The 24,524-nt window shown below is 49.2% G+C and overlaps 1 protein-coding gene across 1 annotated transcript in view; it reads left to right on the forward strand.

The window, feature by feature from the left end:
- The first annotated feature begins 1,094 nt into the window (after nucleotides 1–1,094).
- The window catches only part of LOC147662083 (echinoderm microtubule-associated protein-like 4), a 133,666-nt gene continuing 110,236 nt past the window's right edge, over nucleotides 1,095–24,524 (forward strand). The window contains exon 1 of the mRNA XM_086951124.1: nucleotides 1,095–1,239. Within this exon, the coding sequence (XP_086807250.1) occupies nucleotides 1,133–1,239 (107 nt within the window). The 5' untranslated portion in view covers nucleotides 1,095–1,132. The remainder of the gene's footprint in view (nucleotides 1,240–24,524) is intronic.

The raw sequence follows: 24,524 nt of genomic DNA on the forward strand, positions 1-24,524 counted from the left end.
CAACTGATTACGGTTTTCGCCCATTCCTGTTTTGTCTGATATGTTCAGCCACACGTGTATTGCTATTTTTTTTTATCTGTTTGGGAATGATGGATAAACTTTGTCATTGACAGAAAGTTCTGGAGTATTATATCACAGGAAGGTGAAGACATTTTACTTTTAGTTCATAATTGTCCCTGAGATTTGCCACTGTATGACTCTGCATTGGCTTCCCTGAATATGCTTCTGCAACATCCTTCAAGCGTCCCCCAGTTTTCCACAATCCTGTATTGTGGGGGAGTCCACCACTACATGCCCCCCACACTATGGGAGGATGTTGATGTCATGTCCTCTAGCCTTAAGAGATTAAAACACTTTATTCATTTCACTGCTAAAAATATATGTAGAAAATGTATAAGCCTTTTAGTAAGAATCGATATGAAGGATATTGTGTACAAGTATACATAGGCCCTTACATTTTATCAGCATAAATTAGGGATAGTTATTAAGTAGAATGCGGATGTATGCCATCGATGAGTCGTAAGGAGGCCTGGAGTATTGTATTTGTGTATGCTGAGGAAATGTTTCTTAACCGAAGCATGAGAAGTACCAAAGGCTGAAGTATCAATGCTGAAGTGAAAAAGCTTGTGTGTGTTTAGGAAAAACGGCATAGTATTCAATGCATTGGTGGCTCATCGGGTGTGAACTTACTGCAGGTCACAGGTTCTAATTCTGGCAACAATAGACGCAAATTAGGTTGATATCAGTGACATTGATTTAGGCAATACACTCAAGAATTATCTATCTACATTTGCATATTCATGAAATCCATTTATAATTTCAAGTTTCAAAATGTTAAATGTCAGTGGTATCCGAGCTTGGAGGACGACAAGACACTTGCTAAGCACGTTCATTTTAAACGTATTTATTGTCTGTTGAAGGAAAAAGGAATACTACATTGAAAAAAAGTAGACACAAAAATGTCCAATGTTTATTTTGCTCAGATCTTTCATTTTACTGCGATGTAGTAAAATATTAAATGTGCCCACTTTTAAAACGTCTCCTTGTTGCAACTCAATGCGTGCAAGACTTGTTTGAGCTAACTGTCTACAAACCGTGTATTTCATTTTGAACAGAGGGAGAGTACATTAAGATGTTCATGCGAGGTCGACCAATCACAATGTTCATTCCTTCTGATGTGGAAAACTATGATGACATTAGGACAGAACTACCTCCTGAGAAGTTAAAACTGGAGTGGGTGTATCCTTTCTTCGTTTTGCGACCCTGAGAAGCTGCAGTTTTTGCCTCTCCTTATGCGTTCATCTTCCACAACTACATAATTGTCTCGATCCCACCCTTTGTACATTTCAGTTACATTTAAACAATTTGTTAACTTTCTAGAATGTAGAATGGCACTAAAGGATGAAGACAGAAAATGTACCTAATAGAGTAGAGAACAGAAATAATGGGCCAACATGTTTCCTAGAGCTCCTCATCCTCGGAAGACCTGTAGACTTCAGATATGTTTTTCTCCTTGTGGGGTCCCTACAACCTTAGACTAGAACTGTTGCACAGCATCTGTGTTATTCATTAACTTCAAGTAGTAAACACTGGGGGGCAAGAGCGCAAACTTTATTTTTGTATGCGATGAAAAAGGAGGTGGGAAATGTGCATGCCTAAAGTGCTTTTTTCCTGGGAGTGTTTGTTGTTTTCTTCTCTGTCAAGTTTTTAGAATTCTTTTACTTTGTGTTTTATGTAAACACCTTCTGGTTTTGATTTTTGTCCATTTGCAATTCGTTTTGTGCTTTGTTCTCCTATGACTTCACCTCTTATTAAATCATGCAGGAAGCGGGATTGATTGGTATGCAAACATTCCATTTGAAGTCTAGTCCTCAGCAATGGAATTCTTGCAAGTTTGGAGTTTTGGAGGTGAAAAGCGTTTTCATTGTTTTCTTTTTCTTTTTTAAAGATTTTCTCTTTATAGGCTGTAGATCTGGACCGTAATCTGAATTTTCTGTCAAACCAGAATTCCACAGATTTACATTTGTTGATCCGTTCCAACTTCTCATGAAGATTTCTGGCCATTCCTGTTGCATCCTATTCTTGATCTCATGTGGCTTCACAGCCGTTTATAATCCTGGCCTCCAGTATTCGTCTATGCCCTAATGTAACACATCATGTTATAAGATTCATAGACATACTATCAGCAGTGTTAGAGAAATGGAAATTTCTAATGACTTACGTGAAGTTTTACCTTATTTACAAGCCAGCATCGCAGTACTGCATCTGGAGACAGGCAAGACTTGTACAAGTTGTGGCTACTACCCAAACCTTTCACCTTTACTACTACAAAATAAAATATAATTGTAAAGCAAATTACAGCCTGGGCCACTAAAATATGTGATGTGTGGCAGTGGAGTTTTTTAGGGATTTCCTGCACTGGCCGATCTATTGCCTGTGGCTTAATTTGCCAATTTTTAACCAATATAACGTTTCTCGCTCACACCGATCCAGAGTTGTCCAGCTAATGGATACATACCCATATGATAGACTATGAGGAAGTATTTTGTCTACAGCAGGAAACAAAACTCTTAAACAATTAAATGTATTTCAGACAGGGTGATTAAACGATTCTTTTCTTGCCACTAATAAGGTTTGTTTCGCCATTAACACTAATTTGTGTTTCCTATGCACGCACAGTTGTTAAAGCTGCGTTTATTTCATTATTTCAACAGGTCACTCATTGTGGAAGAATCAGTCACAGATGTATGGCGGTACCACGCAACTCATTGCCACGCATGGCTTTACAGCGTAGTCATAACGATGACCGCAACACTTCCACGCAAGTCTTTACCACGTGTATGCCTTTACAACAAAATGTAATTGTTATGGCATGTATGGTGAAGGCATATGCGTGGTAAAAACGTACCAGGTAAGTATACGCTCAAATAAAAGAAATATATATATATGTGATCAAGCGCTCTGTGAAGCGCGAAACGCGTCATGGCGATTTTTTTAACCCAGCACGAAATAAAGACTCAACTTTTGCACCAATCTTGGGCCCGTATCTGTTTCTGCAGTTTGTGAAATTCTGCGCAAGGGACTCAGACATCCTTGGAATATATATATATGTATATATATATTTGAACATTTGCATATATATGTATATATCATTATTTTGTGTATACTTATAAGTATTTATAAATATGCATACAAACTTGGCATCCCAAAACTCATACCAGACTAAAAACCCCTTAGTACACAAACACCCATACCTCCACTAAACCCTAAAAATACCCTTGTCCCCCTAAACCCATACCCATCGTAAACCAGGCCCCCCTTACCACCCAAAAACCCATATCGACCCTAAACTCTAAAAATCCCACTGCCATACAAAAACCCATACCAACCCTAAACCCTACAAATTAGCTTGCCAACCCAAAAACTCGTACCTGCCCTAAAACCTAAAAATACCCTTGCCACCTAAAAAATCCATGTCCACCCTAAACCCTAAAAAGAACCTTGCCACTCAAAAACCCACACCCACCCCAAAAACCACTCAGCACCCAAAAGCCATACCCCCTAATGCCTAAAAATGCCCTGCCATAAAAAAAACCATGCCCACCCTATTCCTTAAAAATTCCTTAGCACCCAAAAACCAATACCTGTCCTAAACCCTAAAAATGCCTTTGCTACTCCAAAACCCATACCCACCAAAAACTCTAAAATTATGCTTGCCACCCAAAATCCCAAACCCACCCTAAACCATAAAAATTTCCTTACCACCCAAAAATCACCCATACCCTAAAAATACCCTTGCCACCCAAAAACTCATACACACCCTAAAAATTCACTTACCATGCAAAACCCCAAATCCACCTGAAACATTCCTATAACCCAAAAATCTTCATACTCTTACCCACCTTAAAAAAATCTTTTTCTAATATATATATATATATATACACACACATACATGTCCATATGTTTATATGTGAGTGTGTGTAAAGAGCACTTAAAACTTAAAAACATTCTTACTTACATATACTTACCTTTAAAACATTTATAACTAATATGCTTTTAAAACAAAATTCTTTGAAATGGCATGCTTGGTAAAGGCATATTCGGTATAAAATCCTGTGTGGTAAAGACTTGCGTGGTAGTGTCGCCTAAAGGCATGCTGGGTTCCAGCTTCGTGGTAAAGGCTGTTCCCCATCAGTCACACATGTGACATCTCTTTTCAAAGTCACGTTTTGAATCCTAAACTATTTAGCAGTGAAACACAAACGTTATTAAGTATGAAATGCACTGCATTGTACTGCGGAGCTGTTTTTGATGCAAAGCTAGTTATAGTTCAAAATCATTATAAAAAATTGTCACTGTTGCAAGAAAATTGTTGTTAAGTTTCGACTCTTAATGGTGTTCTACAATTCTTAACATTATTCTATGTTCATTAGAAAAAACACTGACATCACATTTCTTAAACTTTAACACATTACGTGCATATTTGTCCTTACTGTTTTATCTCAGCTTGTATTTTCCAACCTGGTCCGTAGAGCTGTGCTAAACATAACAGTGAAACAATCTATGGATCTCATGAGTATGCAATGTATGTCAGCAGTCTGCTATGGCACTAAATCTTTTAATTGTTCTCTGCCCTTCAGTAATAAAATGTGAAAATTAGGCTTTATTTAGGTTTATCATGTCTTCTACAGTACTTGGGTACACTTTCTTTCTTGAAAGACTATAGAAACAAACCTGAATTTAATTGACCAATGCGTGCTCATAATGCATTCTAGAGCTAGGACCAGGCCTATGTTAAGAGGACACAGCATAATGGTTTTCCACTCGAGTAGTGTTTTAGAAAACTGAACAAGAAATAGTTCAATTAGTGAAACACTTCCTTAAATGGAAACATTTAAATATCAGGCTAGTAGATTTTAGTCATTGGCAAGTCCCACCTGCCTATCAAATGCCTAATTTATTTATTCGTTTAAAGGTTTTCTGAGTGTCACTTCCTGGTTTAGGTAGTAGTATTCTTAGCAACTAACATGGAAGAGAATTGTCATAAAAGTTAATATGATGAAAATAAGTTCCAGCAGTTTGTTGCGGCATATGTGAATATGTGATTTAAGTGGTGGGGAGGTATTTAGTTTTGGTATTTTGAGATCTAGAGTGTTTTACTCAAGCATACTTGCTATCCATTCAAGGTAGTTTGTAGCTAGGTAAGATAGACTGGTTGGTTTAATTTAATTCCTTTATATGTGAGATAGCATAATATTAATTTTATTCTCTTCTCCTTAATGGGAAGCTTACATAGCTCCTTTAGTTGTGGGGCGATGTGATCAACTTCTTTAACGAGGGAACTGTATCTTGTCTGCAGTCTGGACAACTCCACATGCAGGCCTCAACAGAGAGGTGATCACTGACTGCCTTACTTGTGCTAGAGGTCTGGAAATATTTTGGTTGCAATATACTGAGAAAGAAGTGTCTAATCTGGGGAGACTAAAGCTTTTTTCTGACCCCTTTGTTATGTCCAAGAATGACTTAGCCTGAGTTAAGAATGCGTTTAAAATTAGGAAACCGGCTTGGAGAGGAAGGTGAAATCGTTAAGACCTCCTTAGGGGCGGCCATGTTTAGTGGCACCTTGGTGTCCCCTTGGGCCAATTTGACCCAAGTAATGTGTTAATCTTCCCATGTGATAAGTCTACGCCCCAGAGCCTGCTTCATTTTACCTTCTTATGCAAATATTATATGGTTTATTCTAAGAGGGTTTTAGTTCTTCCAATTAGAGGATGTGATATCAGATGATGTGCTCATGCCCTGTCTTCTCTGCAACAACTAAATTCTCCCACTCATTGTAGCAGCATTTACTCCTTTTTGAAGGGTGCAGTTGCCAAAAGAAAACAGATGGTATTTTAATCTTAGGCACTTCTAGTCACACTTGGTCACTTTATCAGATGCTAACTAAGGGGCATCTGTTTGATGTATTTGTTAAGGCTTTAGCATTCCAATTGTGTGGGAATTTAACTCTGATCATTTGACCCAGGAGTTTTTTTACCGTCTATTTTCTTTGAAATATCTTTATTCGGCAATTTTATCACCATAAAAGAGCACATATACATATACAATTCACATTTACCAATAAAAATTTGTAAAATACATAAGAACAGGGAGATCTCATTTTGATAGATTTACAACACAACCAGATTAGTATCAACCAGTAGGGCCCCCCGAGGTTTTAATAAACGGGAGCGTATCCGCCATGCATTTCCCAAAAATTTGGCCACCCCACAGATCATGAGGGCAGACGAAGAGTCTGTAGAGAGGACACGGAGTGCCTGTTTATGGCACCTCAGCCCTAATTCCCTACAGACCGGTTTCAGCCAAAGCTTCCTCGCCCCTTTATAGGCTGGGCATGCAAACAACAGGTGGGCCACCGATTCCTTGGGGGCCGCACAGCCGGGGCATGTACGTGAGAGGGCATCAGAGGCCGACCAACTTGCCGTGAAATCAAGTACTGGAAGCGTCCCATAGCGCAGTTTCAGGTACAGCGATCGATCCCACGGTTTAGTTATTAGGTCTAAAAAGGGTTCCAATTTCCTTACACTCTTAATTGATAAAAATTTGTCCGTAAGTGAACCCACATTCGTAGCCCTCGTGGCCTCACTCTGGACCCAATCCCAATAAAGTTTTTTAATAACGGCTTTGGGTGGCGGGGATTGAGACTCCCATGCCTCTCTTAGACCCAGGTTGATGGCCAAATCCTTCAGTTTTTTTAGCCATCCTATTTTATTACCTGTGTCCAGCAAGAGTAGATCATCCATCCCTTCTGCATACTTAGCCAGCTCCTCAGTTCTTCTTAGTCGAGACCAGAAGAGCAGCGGGCGAAGCCTCACCAGGTCTTTTAACGTTCTTCTGCCCAAATCTAGTCTTAGGGGGATCATTGGTGTTGAAGCAGGGAGAGCAGCCACTTTCCTAAAGAAATTATTTTCTGCCACCATCAAATCTGTAACCCCTTCAAACCCCCAAAGTTCGGAGCCATATAATGCTGAAGGAAGAATCTGACCCTCATAGATGGCCATAACTGGAGAAACCGGTTTACTAGAAGATTCCCGGAGTTCCTTCAGCGTCACCCCGGAAACTCTATGATGACTAAGGAGCATTTTGGAAAGATGATCTTTCCAGGTCATACGGCTGTTTATCCGGACTCCAAGATAATCAAAAGATGTGACCAGCTCAAGGGGGGCACTATTGAGCACGAGGTGATTTTTAAATCTTTTGGAGGGGGCAAAAGCCATCAATTTGGTTTTTGAAGTGTTAATGGTTAAGCCTCGAGTAGTACAAAAGGAGCTAAACAGGTTCAAGAGTTTTTGTAAGCCCACCGGGGATTTAGAGATTAATAGGGTATCGTCCGCGAAGAGAAGTGTGGGGATTTTCTCCCCCGCCAGGGATGGGGCATCCGTCTCTTCCCCCTTCAGATGATCCACAACTCCGTTTACAAATAGGGAGAAGAGGGTCGGAGCCATAACACAACCCTGGCGTACTCCTCTCCGCACAGGGATCTTATCTGTTAATTGTCCCTGCGATCCCCATCTAACCCGCGCATAATTCCCCTCATGCAGCTTCGTTATTATATGCAGAAGGCTACTGGGAAACCCCATTTCGCCAAGTATTTGCCAGAGTTTTGCACGAGGGACCAGGTCGAAAGCAGTCTTGAGATCTATGAAGGCCATATACAAACTGCCTTTCTTGATGGTAACCGCCTTCCAATAGATTGCAAAAAAGCGAAAGACCTGGTCCATCGTGCCAACCTTCTTTCTAAACCCCGCCTGCAAGTGGGAGAGAACACTAGCCTCCTCTATCCAGTCGTCAACTCTCGAGATGATGACCCTGCCAACCACTTTCTGGATGATGTCAATCAGACTAATGGGTCTGTAGTTCGCAGGGTCATCTCTTGCCCCCTTCTTGTGCACAGTAACTACCTCGGCTCCTTTCCAGGAGTCTGGTACTTGATGACCCCTCGTGATCAGATTCATAATACTGGCAATTAGTTTGGCCCAAACTTCTGGCTCAGCCTTCAGCAGATCTCCGGGGATCCCATCCTGCCCGGCGGCTTTCTTAGGGGTAAGGCGTCTGATTGCCAATAATACTTCTGAGGGCGAAAATAACAGATCTGTATCGTCCAGTTTTACCCCATCACCCAACCCATTCACCCCCAAACTAGATATTTCCTCTATGCCGCCATATAGGGATGAAAAGTGAGTAAACCATTGCTGGCTAGTTATATGTACAGCCAGTGGTTGCGATTTACCCTGCCTTGTTTTGTTAATCAAATCCCAAAAGAGGTTCGAGTTCTTACTGCTCACAGCCAAGGAGAGTTCCTGCCAGTGCCGTTCCTCCCACTCCCGTTTGGCCAGAACTAGTGCTTTCAGATAATCCTTTCTGGCCGCTCTAACCAGCAAAGGGTCACCCGAAAGCAGAGCTCTTGTCAGATTTTTCCTAGAGCTCTTACAATGTTCAGTGTACCAAGGTTTGCAAAGAGTAGACGGCATAACCGGAACCCTATTACCTTTCCCCTTGGAAGTAAAGAATTGGCCCACTTGGTCTATTGTTGATTTATAGACAGAATCAAGTAAGGGGTGATGGTGATCAGTAGGGCGGTTGTCTCCCTCCCAGATCTCTAATTTAGAGGACAGACCCTCAATCAGGGTCCTAATACTATCCATCTCGTCCTCCCCTAGGTTGGCCTTGTCCCATTTTAATCTGCGGTTGTTACTACATGGGACCACCTCTTTAGATATTTTTAAGGAGTCACTCACCCCCCTGACATTAAGACCCCCCCAATTGAACTTACAGCACAAGGGGTTGTGGTCACTATCCTGACTAGGAGAGACCTTCATGTCAATGAGGTCCGCCCAGAATCCAACATTCAATAAGATGTAATCTATTCGGGACGGGCCTGATAGTCTGTTAAAGGTCACTGCCCCTGACTGGTCGGATAAAGTCCTACCATTAAGGGCTCTTAGTTTAAAATCCCTAGTCAGTGCGTTCAATTGAATAACCTTAGGTGACCATTTCTTAATAGTGGGGAGGGAGAGCGTTGGAATGGACCATTTCGAATCCTCCTCTTCAATTCCCAAAGGGTCATCCCCAAGGAGGGGTTCGAAAGTACAGTTGAAATCACCCCCCACAAGGATTTTAGCCGAACAAGAGCAGTTGGCTAAGGCCATTTCAAGGGCTGATAGAGTCAAAGAGGTAGAGTCACCCGGTGTCCCTCTAACGTAAACATTGAATAGGTCAAGCCTGGCTGCATCCTCCCGTCCTCTCACCGAAAGGTGGAGTATGTCATTACAGTCCACATTGTGGCGTGTGACCCCCCAGTTCAGGTCTATTTTTAACCAAACAATGAGCCCACCCGCTGGTCTGCCCTTACCTCTACTTACAGCAGGCACAAAGTGGGTGGAAAACCCCGATTTGTGCAGCGGGACTAAGCTCCATGTTTCCTGGAAGAGGCAAACTTCAAACTGCTCAATGAATGTATGCCACTCCGGGATGTCGAGCTTCCTCTTTAACCCGGCAATGTTCCATGATAGAAGGTTTATTACCCGTTGTCCTCTGGGAAAAGAAATGCTACCCACCACAGTCGGACTCTCATCAGCCGCCCTACTCGTATGATTCCCCTCCTCACTAACCGGTGAGGTAGTGGATATAGGGAAACCATCCATAATAGGTGGAGGCCCGGCTAGCCCAGAATCTTCATTAATTACGTTGGGTATTGCCGTATGGGCGGTAGGTAAACTAACTACTCCTGCTACTGTGGACCCTCCGTTTAATCCAGTATCCTCTGCTCCCGAAAGTTCATACTCACCCCCCCCGAGCCCCAGACTTCAATCGCAGTCTTCCAGCCCTGACAGCTGAGAAAACCGATTGTAAGTATCCAACGGGGTAAAAGGTATTAGGTGGTTCATCCTAGAGCCCATGTTCAGTGAATATCTATTAGGAACCGTAGACCAAGCGGTATGAAGGTCGGGCATCCTGATGGACTGGTGCCCATACTGGGGATAATTATTAGTATAGGAATTTATAAGGGGCGGCCTGAAAGACCGAGATCTCTTGTCGTATTTAGTACTAGTTGCATCAAACCTGGGGTAAAAGAATGTTAAAGCCCGTGGGGTGATGCCAGTTTCTCCATTCCCAGGTGGCCAGTTTAAGATATAATCAACTGCCCGCGGGTCTCTAAAATTAACCACTACTAAGTCCCCCTCTATATTTTTCGTGGTACTCCCCAGCCAATTAATCCTTCTGACATGGACTATGTCCCCATCTATATTCGGAGCTATCGGCATATGCATCCTCAACCAGTGGATGATTTTATTCTTAAGGTCAACATAACCCTCCTTCTTATTACCTATTAGCGGTGGCACCCCCGATAAAACCACAACGTAGGGCACAGCTTCTGGGGGGATCTCGACTTGTGGAACCCTTTTATGAGCAGATCTACTATTTTCACCGCCCTTGACTGTATTTTGGATGTTGCTAATCGGAGCCTTTAAGAGTGGTTTAGAGGGGGCGGCACCAGATGCAGTAGCTGTTGCCTTTGAATGTTTAGACGGCAATAAGTTTTGTGGAGGGGGGTCAACTCTACCCTGGGGCTGGCTAGTTTGCTTAATCGGGGCGGGGACAGAAGAGATTCCAGGTTTCGTTGAGGGTTTAATAGGAGGGGGCCCTGTCAAGGATATAGACTGCACCACCCCATTCCCTTTGTTAACAGTGGCAGTGGACAAACTAGTTATAGCAGCTTCCAAGATGGTTAATCTAATTTCAACCCTCTTGATAGACTCATTAATAGGGCGGAGAAGAGATCTCAACAAAAATTCCAAATTCCCTGTTGCTGGAGAGGGAAGTTGGGGTGAAATAGCAGATGGCATTGCACCATTGTTGTCAATTGGAGCCACGTCATGTGTATCCACTACAGCAGGGCAAAGAGTCGGTATAGCCTCACCCTGTGGTGTTTGATCCTGCTCTACAACTGCTGGGGCCTCACGTATAAAAAGAGTATTAGGCCCTTTACCAAAATCGGTGTGCGATGTTTTGGCTGTGCCTAATGTCACCCTATGTTTCTTCCTTCTTTTACTGGGGGGAGGGCGGTGAATCTGGACTACAGATAAGGACTTTTTTTTTTGCTGTTTGTGTTTAGAAATCTCTATAACACGGCTACTGCTAGGGGTGGGTGAGACACTTACAATGTCCTCTGAGGGCAAAGAGGGGGTAGCTACAAAGTCTCGAAATAACAAGGGTACTCCGTCTTGGCTAGTGTTAACCTCGCTCAAATCAATCAAATCAGTCGAATCACCTTCCCGATTCAGTACATGAAGACTATCGGAGAGGGGTCTGGATTTCATATTCTCAACTGAGCGGCGCCGCTCTGCCCTGCGCTCAGCTAAGGTAGCGTCCTTTTCCCCCTCAGTCTTCTTAGAAAAGTAATTCTCCAGTGAGCCATTACGTAATTTAGGGATTTTACCCGGAGTAGCCTCCTCTGTTGCCATGTCCCTCTTGTATCGGGACACTATCCTCCAAACCGCAAAATGTAAGGGGTCTGGCCCAGCCCGGCCTCCTGCGGCCCCGGACGGCCACAGACGGTCCCGCCCTTGTCCCGGGCTTCTCCCGGCGCCCTCCCGCGCGCTCCCGCGCAGCGGGAACGACTACTTCCTTTAGGGTGAACTAGGGGGCGTGGCCGGCAGGGAGAGGAGCCCAGCTGACAGGGGCGCGCGGGGACTCCTGGAACACAGAGTCCACCCGCTCTACCCTCGCAGCCCTGCCGGTACACAACTAGCCCCAAACAATGCTCCACACGCTGCTACCTCGAAGCGGGACCCGCGCAGCGGGTCCGGCGAGCAGCAGCGGTAGCAGACAGGAAACAGCAGAGGTCCGAGGCTCCCAGTCCGTGGCGTTGAAAGAAGGTATGAAATGAAATGCTCCCGCTGGTGTGAAAGCTGCTGGTAATTAAATACCGCTGGGGTTTGAGGGCGCGGCCGGCAGGGAGAGGAGCCCAGCTGACAGGGGCGCGCGGGGACTCCTGGAACACAGAGTCCACCCGCTCTACCCTCGCAGCCCTGCCGGTACACAACTAGCCCCAAACAATGCTCCACACGCTGCTACCTCGAAGCGGGACCCGCGCAGCGGGTCCGGCGAGCAGCAGCGGTAGCAGACAGGAAACAGCAGAGGTCCGAGGCTCCCAGTCCGTGGCGTTGAAAGAAGGTATGAAATGAAATGCTCCCGCTGGTGTGAAAGCTGCTGGTAATTAAATACCGCTGGGGTTTGAGGGCGCGGCCGGCAGGGAGAGGAGCCCAGCTGACAGGGGCGCGCGGGGACTCCTGGAACACAGAGTCCACCCGCTCTACCCTCGCAGCCCTGCCGGTACACAACTAGCCCCAAACAATGCTCCACACGCTGCTACCTCGAAGCGGGACCCGCGCAGCGGGTCCGGCGAGCAGCAGCGGTAGCAGACAGGAAACAGCAGAGGTCCGAGGCTCCCAGTCCGTGGCGTTGAAAGAAGGTATGAAATGAAATGCTCCCGCTGGTGTGAAAGCTGCTGGTAATTAAATACCGCTGGGGTTTGAGGGCGCGGCCGGCAGGGAGAGGAGCCCAGCTGACAGGGGCGCGCGGGGACTCCTGGAACACAGAGTCCACCCGCTCTACCCTCGCAGCCCTGCCGGTACACAACTAGCCCCAAACAATGCTCCACACGCTGCTACCTCGAAGCGGGACCCGCGCAGCGGGTCCGGCGAGCAGCAGCGGTAGCAGACAGGAAACAGCAGAGGTCCGAGGCTCCCAGTCCGTGGCGTTGAAAGAAGGTATGAAATGAAATGCTCCCGCTGGTGTGAAAGCTGCTGGTAATTAAATACCGCTGGGGTTTGAGGGCGCGGCCGGCAGGGAGAGGAGCCCAGCTGACAGGGGCGCGCGGGGACTCCTGGAACACAGAGTCCACCCGCTCTACCCTCGCAGCCCTGCCGGTACACAACTAGCCCCAAACAATGCTCCACACGCTGCTACCTCGAAGCGGGACCCGCGCAGCGGGTCCGGCGAGCAGCAGCGGTAGCAGACAGGAAACAGCAGAGGTCCGAGGCTCCCAGTCCGTGGCGTTGAAAGAAGGTATGAAATGAAATGCTCCCGCTGGTGTGAAAGCTGCTGGTAATTAAATACCGCTGGGGTTTGAGGGCGCGGCCGGCAGGGAGAGGAGCCCAGCTGACAGGGGCGCGCGGGGACTCCTGGAACACAGAGTCCACCCGCTCTACCCTCGCAGCCCTGCCGGTACACAACTAGCCCCAAACAATGCTCCACACGCTGCTACCTCGAAGCGGGACCCGCGCAGCGGGTCCGGCGAGCAGCAGCGGTAGCAGACAGGAAACAGCAGAGGTCCGAGGCTCCCAGTCCGTGGCGTTGAAAGAAGGTATGAAATGAAATGCTCCCGCTGGTGTGAAAGCTGCTGGTAATTAAATACCGCTGGGGTTTGAGGGCGCGGCCGGCAGGGAGAGGAGCCCAGCTGACAGGGGCGCGCGGGGACTCCTGGAACACAGAGTCCACCCGCTCTACCCTCGCAGCCCTGCCGGTACACAACTAGCCCCAAACAATGCTCCACACGCTGCTACCTCGAAGCGGGACCCGCGCAGCGGGTCCGGCGAGCAGCAGCGGTAGCAGACAGGAAACAGCAGAGGTCCGAGGCTCCCAGTCCGTGGCGTTGAAAGAAGGTATGAAATGAAATGCTCCCGCTGGTGTGAAAGCTGCTGGTAATTAAATACCGCTGGGGTTTGAGGGCGCGGCCGGCAGGGAGAGGAGCCCAGCTGACAGGGGCGCGCGGGGACTCCTGGAACACAGAGTCCACCCGCTCTACCCTCGCAGCCCTGCCGGTACACAACTAGCCCCAAACAATGCTCCACACGCTGCTACCTCGAAGCGGGACCCGCGCAGCGGGTCCGGCGAGCAGCAGCGGTAGCAGACAGGAAACAGCAGAGGTCCGAGGCTCCCAGTCCGTGGCGTTGAAAGAAGGTATGAAATGAAATGCTCCCGCTGGTGTGAAAGCTGCTGGTAATTAAATACCGCTGGGGTTTGAGGGCGCGGCCGGCAGGGAGAGGAGCCCAGCTGACAGGGGCGCGCGGGGACTCCTGGAACACAGAGTCCACCCGCTCTACCCTCGCAGCCCTGCCGGTACACAACTAGCCCCAAACAATGCTCCACACGCTGCTACCTCGAAGCGGGACCCGCGCAGCGGGTCCGGCGAGCAGCAGCGGTAGCAGACAGGAAACAGCAGAGGTCCGAGGCTCCCAGTCCGTGGCGTTGAAAGAAGGTATGAAATGAAATGCTCCCGCTGGTGTGAAAGCTGCTGGTAATTAAATACCGCTGGGGTTTGAGGGCGCGGCCGGCAGGGAGAGGAGCCCAGCTGACAGGGGCGCGCGGGGACTCCTGGAACACAGAGTCCACCCGCTCTACCCTCGCAGCCCTGCCGGTACACAACTAGCCCCAAACAATGCTCCACACGCTGCTACCTCGAAGCGGGACCCGCGCAGCGGGTCCGGCGAGCAGCAGCGGTAGCAGACAGGAAACAGCAGAGGTCCGAGGCTCCCAGTCCGTGGCGTTGAAAGAAGGTATGAAATGAAATGCTCCCGCTGGTGTGAAAGCTGCTGGTAATTAAATACCGCTGGGGTTTGAGGGCGCGGCCGGCAGGGAGAGGAGCCCAGCTGACAGGGGCGCGCGGGGACTCCTGGAACACAGAGTCCACCCGCTCTACCCTCGCAGCCCTGCCGGTACACAACTAGCCCCAAACAATGCTCCACACGCTGCTACCTCGAAGCGGGACCCGCGCAGCGGGTCCGGCGAGCAGCAGCGGTAGCAGACAGGAAACAGCAGAGGTCCGAGGCTCCCAGTCCGTGGCGTTGAAAGAAGGTATGAAATGAAATGCTCCCGCTGGTGTGAAAGCTGCTGGTAATTAAATACCGCTGGGGTTTGAGGGCGCGGCCGGCAGGGAGAGGAGCCCAGCTGACAGGGGCGCGCGGGGACTCCTGGAACACAGAGTCCACCCGCTCTACCCTCGCAGCCCTGCCGGTACACAACTAGCCCCAAACAATGCTCCACACGCTGCTACCTCGAAGCGGGACCCGCGCAGCGGGTCCGGCGAGCAGCAGCGGTAGCAGACAGGAAACAGCAGAGGTCCGAGGCTCCCAGTCCGTGGCGTTGAAAGAAGGTATGAAATGAAATGCTCCCGCTGGTGTGAAAGCTGCTGGTAATTAAATACCGCTGGGGTTTGAGGGCGCGGCCGGCAGGGAGAGGAGCCCAGCTGACAGGGGCGCGCGGGGACTCCTGGAACACAGAGTCCACCCGCTCTACCCTCGCAGCCCTGCCGGTACACAACTAGCCCCAAACAATGCTCCACACGCTGCTACCTCGAAGCGGGACCCGCGCAGCGGGTCCGGCGAGCAGCAGCGGTAGCAGACAGGAAACAGCAGAGGTCCGAGGCTCCCAGTCCGTGGCGTTGAAAGAAGGTATGAAATGAAATGCTCCCGTCTATTTTCATCGAGCATTCATTTACTGTTTATGAAATCTGTGAGTAGACAAGGACACGATAATTTTCTAATGATATATTAATGTTTTGCATTGTGCTTTTATGTCTGCTTCTTGCTGACGAAATCAAGTATTCTCAATCCGTATCTCCTCCCAGCAGAATGGTACAGCTTTAAGAGTGGCATTGAAAGCTTACTTTCATGACACTGGCTGGGAAACTGTTGGGGAAATTGTTCTCGCTTGCTAAGCTCTTTTTACAGATGTGTGAAGTGTATCATGCAATATTCAATTACCTGCAATATATTATGGATGCTGTGATTTTTAGTGAATACACTGGACTAACTTATCACATCTCACCCTTTGATTAATCTGAGTCACTCAACATAAAGCTTGCATGTGGCAGCAAATAAAGGACTCCGCCTACAACACATAGGCAGAGTCACATCCAGCTTTGCACATTATGAGCATTTTATGCTAAATGGCAGTGGTTGCTGCCAAAAGACATAGGTGGCTCTTGTGTACTGTTGGCCAAATAAGAGTTCCTCCGTGCTTGTTGGGGTGACTGATTACTTTGCTGCGGAAGTAGGAGTAAATAGGGTTAGGCGATGTAGTTTTGAAATAGGGGAGTCAATCTTTCTTCATTGGAATGAAAAAGAAATATGTTGGCGGTGTAATTGTTTTTAAAGTGATGAAATTAATTGGTTATTGTTGAATAGAACTGGAGGTGTTCTCGGGGGTGGAGATTATCTAGCAGTTAGGACTGATGTGAGGCCTGTAATGGAACGATTTGATAATGGAGTCGGCATGGATTCATGTGGCACTCTTGGATTCATGCTGACCTTGCTGCAGCAGAGTACGATGGTCGAATGTTGTCATTAGTCTTTAACCTGTAACTCAGTCTACATCTGTGTGTTATGTAGTAGAGATTTCGTGTGTGATTGAGAAAACTCTGACTTGAAAGGAGTATTTGGTGACGATGCACGCTTTGAAGCCAGAATATTACTAGGTAAACTGTCAAACAAAAGGACAGCTGGCATAAATATTTACAGGTAAAAAGCAGATGGTGTCAAGTTCTTAAAAAAACTAACGTTTCAACCGACGTGAAATCTCCTTATTTGCTGTTGCATGGTTTGCGGGTATTGTGGTGTGAAACCTATTTTCTTGGAATTGCTCTATATTTGTGTCCAAATCACCTTTGATACTGCAAGGTAGTTATAGCATCTGATTGATGTTTGCCAGATACAAATAACTGGTTTTAAGGCTTATGGGTTTTTAGAACTACCAGGTGCTGTTAAAGCTATCATAATATAAATTGTCTTCATTTGTTGGTAAAGCACCTCAACAGCCAGATCAACTTGAGAGCACTGGAAATAAAGGGCTTTGGGGGTGAGTGAGGAATCATCTAGAGTATCCCTACCCGGGCGTTGATTGCAAGAAAGATCATTGACGAAGCTGAAGTATTTCAGTAAACTCTTTCCTTGACTGTTTGTCAGTAAACTAACAGTAGTCTGGAAAGATATAAACTCTGAGGGTTCAAAAAGGGCTTAATCTACCAGCGGTGTAATTTAGAGTTTTGACCCGGAGGACTTTGCACATGCATTTAAATTGTCAGAGCTAGGACTATGGTGAGTGGTTTTGGCAAGTGTAGTATAGGTAAGATTCTGCTTAGGATGCAAAGATGGATCAACACAGATTTTTTTGATTTAGTTAACTTAAGGAAGGAGAGGGGAGGGTAATCTGCATGTTACAAACTTTTTTGTGTCTGGGGAGAGGAGAAACCACACAGAGAACCTGCAAACCGGAAGTCAAGTAGTGTACCCTGGGCCTCCGCAGGGGTTGAGTCTTGAAAGGATCAAGGTGGAGGCAGTTTTGATTCACTCGTATTTGGCTTTGGAGAGGGCATGACTTTATGGTGATCCACCACATCTTTCAGCATTCTGATTTGGATTTGAGCATCTTCCTTGCACATCTGCCAACCAAGATTTTAACTGTGAAGTATGTTCACAAGTTATATTATGTACATATTCAGGAAGGATGTTGATGGTGTCAATTTATGAGTAACTGCGGAAGAATTCATGAAGCAGAGGTTTTCATATTTACTTAGTGAGTCCGTTGTATAAAACGGATGTGAGTCAATGGAGTGCTGATTGTGTGTCCAAACGTGGTGATTCAAATGACTAGAACTTTGCATTGATATATTTTTGAGAGTTGCAGAGATGTTGTGGGAACTTTTTATCAGGAGAACGCAAATACCAACAGGTGATGGAAGGAACTCCTTGGGATAGTACTCCAACACACCGTTGTTTTACCTAAAATGCTACATCAGATTAGGCTCATCCATTACAAACCAGCCTTGCTCTTATCCAGTAGGAACAGTTCAGCCCACACCTTTTCAGGCAATTCAGGGGCAATCCGATTACCAGACTCAAACTGTACCAAAGAGAGCCTTTTACAACTAGTGTCTTGTGGTTCACCTTACTGTTGGACCCAAAACTAAGTACCAAGGTCAGCACTTCACCCTCAGGGCAGGGAAGTGTAGCAATCTCAGGCTTACTCGGTGAGGTGGTGTGGGATTGAGACTCAGATTTCAACTAGCAATGTGCAATAAATCACTGTCCAACCAATGCATTTGTTTAAGAAGAAAAGGTACTTGAATAATGACACCATAACTACATTTTATTCGTAATTTGCAATATGGGGGACTTAGCCAGTGTTGACTTAGACTGGTCCCAGACTTGCTTAGGTATGAGGTATTGTGCTGATATAGTCAATTTAGAGCAAGACGAATTGTTGTATGGAAACATTTGTAAGTTATGTTTCCTGACATTCTTCTGGAATGGTAGCGAAAACCCCAAGAATGGCATGGACTGTTTATCAAGTAGAACATATATTGTCCCAGTGCCTCTTGCAAGCCCTGCAATGTATATTATTTCATGCTATGCTTTCAAGTAGTCTGATGTGGGCTGCACCCACTTCTGCCAGCGGAGACTGGTGTGGTGCTATTCAGCATGTGTGCATGTTTGTACAGACCATGAAGAGAGGCAGCATTGACACTGCCCTGGCTCTGCTGACTTATCTGGTTCTCATCTCCGGGCTGGGGAAGGAGAACTATGCGCTGCCTGTTCCATTCATGGATTGAAATAACTTTCTTGCATGATCCTCCGACACATAGAAGCTCACAATCCTGGAAGAAGAAAGACCTAACTACTGGTTGTAGTGGTCATCCAGTCGGAGGTGTATTTGTAAACCACCCACTGAGTCACTTTCAGGTCTTGATGAAACTGCTGACCACAGTTGTGATTCTTCTTAGTGCCCAGATGTCCTGGGCACTTAGTGACTAGGTCTGACTTTTATTGTTCACTAGGGACCTCACCATCTACCTTTTGCAGGTCTTCAGGCACCGATCATCAGAGGTGCTCTAAATGATCATATGCCCACAGCTGCAGCGAGTGCGTGATCGTAGTCTGGGGCCTCCTTGCAGGTATCCAGGGTCGCATGGCTTAACCACAAACCCTGGCAATGCAGATCCTTCCCTGGGCTACAGTGGCCAACTTAATTTCTTACCACACAATTCATCAGGACCACACCCGCTGCCGACCTCCTCCCCGACACACTTTCCAAGGTCCAGTATCCCTTCACAGTGATTAGTGGACTCCTTCCTGTGTGGATATTTCGAGGTGTCTTCCTAGCAAGATGCAGAAATTCCAGGTTCCTGTTCTCTAATTTGCAGGGGGAGTTTGGCAGTCAGTGAACCCAACTAGCTGGTGTAGAACCCGTGGCAGTGTTAGATGAGAGGTTCTGGCTCCATGACTGGGGGTTTCTGCCCTATATTTATATTCTCTTTTCAGACTGAGATTGTGTATTCTACAGTTCCAGCTGTGCAACCAGATTTGGGTGGTTTGCTACTTTGCGTATTCTGCCCAAACTGGTCAAGCATCAGTCTTTGTTCTCTAGTATTAGTAGGAAGTAGGGTGGGGCTGGGAGCTCACTGTCAGGGGAGCCTAATACCAAGGCCACTTCTCAACCTGTTGGGGTAATACCTTTGTGGAATAATGGAACAAGACGGGGTCAATGGTTGTTCTTACATTTCAGAAGGGCCCTTTATCTCCCGTCTCAGACACCCTAGATTCTGGTCCCATAGAAATGACCTCCGAAATGTTTTAAAGGGGCCATGCAATTCACATTGTTGTTTGGCGGTCTCCTTCTGGTCTCCCACCGATGTACCATTCACACACATGAGATCCAAAATGTATTCCTGTGCTGCCACTGCCAAGCACTCCATATATGCTCCACACTCACCTTACCTCGAACTCGTAGTATAAACATAAATGTGACATCCATCTCCCACATGACCGAAGCGAAGGACACAGTTGTGGGGGACTGGCAGACCGTTTAAAATGGGATCGGCCACTAGGCTGTTCTCACTGTGCAGGCAATGGGAAATACGGCCTGTCCTACCTCTATAATCAGTCCATGCCACCACCGTCAGTCCTCCACAGTTCAATGTGCTGATAGTCATGCGTAGCACACATGGGCACAGTGCCAAGCTGTGTTCCGCCTTCTGTGTCAGTGGGTCATTGACATGCATACAAAACTGCTGTGAGTGCTGAAGCCAAGAATTTTAAAAAATCCATAGACTTCCTACATGGGAATTTGTGGGCGGATTGCATCCTCACCCATGTTTTCCATCCCAACAGTGGTGTTGGAGGGTCTGGCCATGGGAATGAAACTGCTCCGATCCCCTGACTTCATGAGAGGGCTCAGTTCACATTAAAACTTTAATCCTGCCTGATTCATTGTTTAATTTCTGTTCGTTGGAGTTGTGGAGGTGGATTTAAAACTTTGCATTTACCACCATTTCAAGTACCACCTATGAGAAAGACAAATTGGTGACTATCACTATTTTGTTTGAGCACATTGGTGACGTCTCTGTGTTCAAGGGAGGTGTTGAGGAAGTTCATGATGTACTTGCAGGTCAGCATGTACAGTTCAATAACTATGGTGTTGCAAATGTAACTATGGGGTTTGAGGTCAATGGGATTCCGTAAATCTAATATATTTGATAATTTGTGCCAGCCTGTGGAAGTATCCCCGGCTGCATTGTGGTGCCTATCCATGGTGTCAATTTGGAGGATGTAAAAGAATACTTCTATAGTAATCTATCTGAAAGAAACACGTTAGTGTTAGATTCCTTACCTTAGAATATCCCCAGGCGTCAGTCTGGATCCGGAAACTTTTGCGTAGCAGTACCCCTGCGCGTTGGTAGGCGTCGTCTGCAGGCGTCCCCTGCGGCTCCGCATCCGTCGTCGGCGTTGTGCGCCGTGATGACGTCGCTGGAGTATATAGACGCCGCCTCCGCGCGCTGACGTCAGTTCTTCTTTTTTCCGCGCCAGTGGACGCAGATCTGAAGAGCAGTACTCCGGTCTTTTGACCAAGTTTTTCTATTGTTATTTCACTATTGTGCCTGTTAGGATGCCCGGGTTCAAGCACTGTGATGACTGTGAGCGCACGATGTCGGTCACGGATCACCACCGCCTCTGTCTCCGGTGTCTGGGCCCCGACCACGACGTGGACTCCTGCGTCGATTGCCGGGCCCTCACCAACAAGGCTAGGCGGGAGCGGTCCCGCAAGCTACTGGAGCTCCGGGTGTCGGCCCCACGTCGGGACCGGGAGCGGTCCCGGTCCGGCCGGAGGTCGAGAGAGCGTTCGAGGGAGCGGTCGCGGAGCCGCGCCGAGCGTTCCGGAAGTCGACACCACTCATCGGGCTCGTCAGGTAAGAAGCACAAGAAGTCGGGGCGTCGTCATCGTACCCCCGACGCTCGCGCGATGCGGCCGGGGGCTCGGGTGACCCCAACCCCGCGGCTCCGCGAGAGTCGCCGGCGCGGCCTGCCTCATACCCTCCGGTCCCTGGGCACGGCGCGACGCCTGAGGAGATCGAGGCGTTCCTCATGGCCATGAGGGCGCTCGGTTCTCCGACGGGGCCTACGGTGCCTTCGGGCCCAGTGCTACCGTCTGGGGGCCCTGGCGGTTCGGGTGTCCCTGCCTCGGCGCCGCCGACGGCTCCGGCCCCGGCGCCGCCGACGGCTCCGACCCCGGCGCCGCAAGGGCCTTCGGGTTCGACGCCGGCTGGCCTTCCGGCCTCTCCGGCGCCGTTACCATCGGGGTTACCCCCAGCGCCGTCCCCGCGCGGCGCCGGTTCTCCGGTGCCGGCTCCGGCCGGCAGCGGGGTTCCGACGCCGGCTCCGGGCGGCGCCGCACCCTTACCTTCACCGACGCCGGACGCGGAGCCGGACGGGCGTCGCTCGACGCCGGTCCCGGCGCCGATGGGGCCCATGAACCCCGAGGAGCCGGTCTACATCGTTGACTCCGAATACGGAGAAGATGAAGAGTTCGGTGAAGGTTGGGAGGGGTCCGAGGACCCTCTGTCACGCGAGTGCCAGTATGACCCGGACTGGACAGGTGACTTGGGGGATGCCAGTGGTCTGGACGACTGGTTTGATCTCTCCTCCTTCCGTGGCATCGGTGGAGGGAGCTGCATATTCTGTGGTGCTGATGAGGGCTGCCAAGGCCTTACACCTTGAGCTCCCCGTCGCGGCCGTGAGGCCTAACATCCTCACCGAGGTCTTCAAACCGCAGTCATGCCCACAGGAGCCACTGCTGCCGTTTAATGAAGCCTTGTCAGACGTTCTGTTGGGCACGTGGTCCAGGCCCGCTTCAGGTCCGCCTGTTGATCGGAACGTGGCCAGGCGCCACCGTCCTTGTCCGGACGACCCCAAGTTCCTGTCTACCCACCCCACTCCTGAGAGTCTGGTGATCCAGGCCTCGACCTCCCAGTCCGCATTCCCGTCGGCCCCGCCCGACCGGGAATCCAAGAGGTATGACCAATTTGGCAAGAAGGTCTTCTCGTCCATTAGTTTGGGCCTGCGGTCTTGCAACACCGCTTGCCTCTTGGGCCGCTACACCCACTCTGTGTGGGATACGGTCGCGGAACTGCTGCCAGAATGCCCCATGGAGGTGCGGGCAAAACTCGGTCAGGCTGTGGCTGAGGGCCGAGATGCAGCGAAATATTCGATACGGTGTGGTCTTGATACGACCGACTCGCTGGGCAGAGCTATGTCAACGACGGTGGCGATTCGTCGCCACGCCTGGCTGAGATCCGCCAATTTTTCGGCAGATGTCCAGAATACCTTGATGGACATGCCGTTCGATGGCTGTCACCTGTTCGGTGACAAGGCGGACCACGCGCTGGAACGCTTCAAGGACTCCAGGGTCACGGCCAAGTCCTTGGGTCTCTCGACCCAGCGTCAGCAACCGGGTTCGTTTCGTCCCTTTCGTGGCCAAGGAAGGGGCGCCCCCACACGTGCTGCCAGCCACGCGCCGCAACAATCCTTTCAACGCGGTGGCGGCCGTGGAAACCGCCGTGGTGGCGGTCGGGGACAACGGCGGGGTCAGACCACACCTTCCCCCGCAGCATCTACCCCAAAATCCTCCTAGTCCGTGCTTTCGGCCCCATGTGACGCCAGTGGGTGGCAGGGTTCGCCATCACCACGCTCACTGGCGCACGATCACTTCGGACAGGTGGGTGCTGCAAATCGTCCGAAGGGGCTACTCCCTCCCCTTCGAGACCTCTCCTCCAGCCATGCCACCGCAGAACCACCGTGTGTCCGGGGACCACTTGACACTTCTGCAGGAGGAAGTTACGGCCCTCTTGGCCAAGGGGGCCATCGAGCGCGTTCCTGGGCCAGAAGTAGGGCGTGGTTGTTATTCCCACTACTTTCTGGTGCCCAAGAAGGACAAGGGGGGCCTACGTCCTATCTTGGATCTAAGGAACGTCAACGGCTTCCTCCGGAAGGAGAAGTTCAAGATGTTGACGTTAGCTCAGGTCTTGGCTGCTCTAGACCCACAAGACTGGATGGTAGCGTTGGACTTGCAGGACGCCTATTTTCACATCCCCGTCCTGCCGGCCCACCGGCGTTACCTGCGGTTCACGGTAGGCCTGGAGCATTTTCAGTTTATCGTGCTTCCCTTCGGCCTTACCAGCGCCCCACGGGTGTTCACAAAGGTGATGGCGGTGGTCGCAGCCCATCTGCGCAGGTTGGGGGTTTCAGTCTTCCCCTACCTAGACGACTGGTTGTTGAAGGCGGGCTCGCCCCAGACAGTCGTCCACCACCTTCAGATGACGGCAGACCTCTTGCACGACCTGGGGTTCTCCATCAATGTGCCGAAATCACACCTGTGTCCCTCTCAAAAGATCCTTTTCATCAGAGCGGTTCTGGACTCGGCGCAGTTTCGGGTTTATCCTCCGGAACGGCGGGTTCGGGATATTCAGGCTTTGATTCCCATCTTTCAGCCGCTATCCCGGGTTTCGGTCAGGTTGACGCTGCGGCTGCTGGGACTGATGGCTTCCTGCATCCTTCTGGTGCATCACGCCTGGTGGCGGATGCGGGCTCTGCAGTGGGACCTGAAGTTTCAGTGGGCCCAGCATCAGGGCAACTTGTCCGACCACGTCTTGATCTCGGAGGGCACTGCGAGACAACTGCAGTGGTGGCTTACGGACCGCGATTGGGTCAGGGGCAAGTCCCTCTCCCTTCCCCAACCGGAGCACGTTGTCGTGACGGACGCGTCCCTCCAGGGCTGGGGTGGCCACTTGGGAGAGGCAGAGATCAGAGGCATCTGGTCTCCGGCGGAGTCCCGGCTCCATATCAATCTGTTGGAGCTGCGGGCGATTCGTCTGGCACTGAAGGCATTCCTCCCCTTTGTCAACGGGAGTGTAGTGCAGGTGTTCACCGACAACACCACCGCCATGTGGTACTGCAACAAACAGGGCGGTGTGGGGTCGTGGACCCTTTGCCAGGAGGCTCTGCGCCTCTGGCAATGGCCGGAACGTCAGGGCGTGACTCTGACGGTTCAACACCTGGCAGGTTCTCTGAACGCCAGGGCGGACGAACTCAGCCGTCGGTGCTCGATGGATCACGAATGGCGTCTGAACT

Source organism: Lissotriton vulgaris, unplaced genomic scaffold, assembly GCF_964263255.1.
Source record: "Lissotriton vulgaris unplaced genomic scaffold, aLisVul1.2 SCAFFOLD_4152, whole genome shotgun sequence".
NCBI classification, from domain to species: domain Eukaryota; kingdom Metazoa; phylum Chordata; class Amphibia; order Caudata; family Salamandridae; genus Lissotriton; species Lissotriton vulgaris.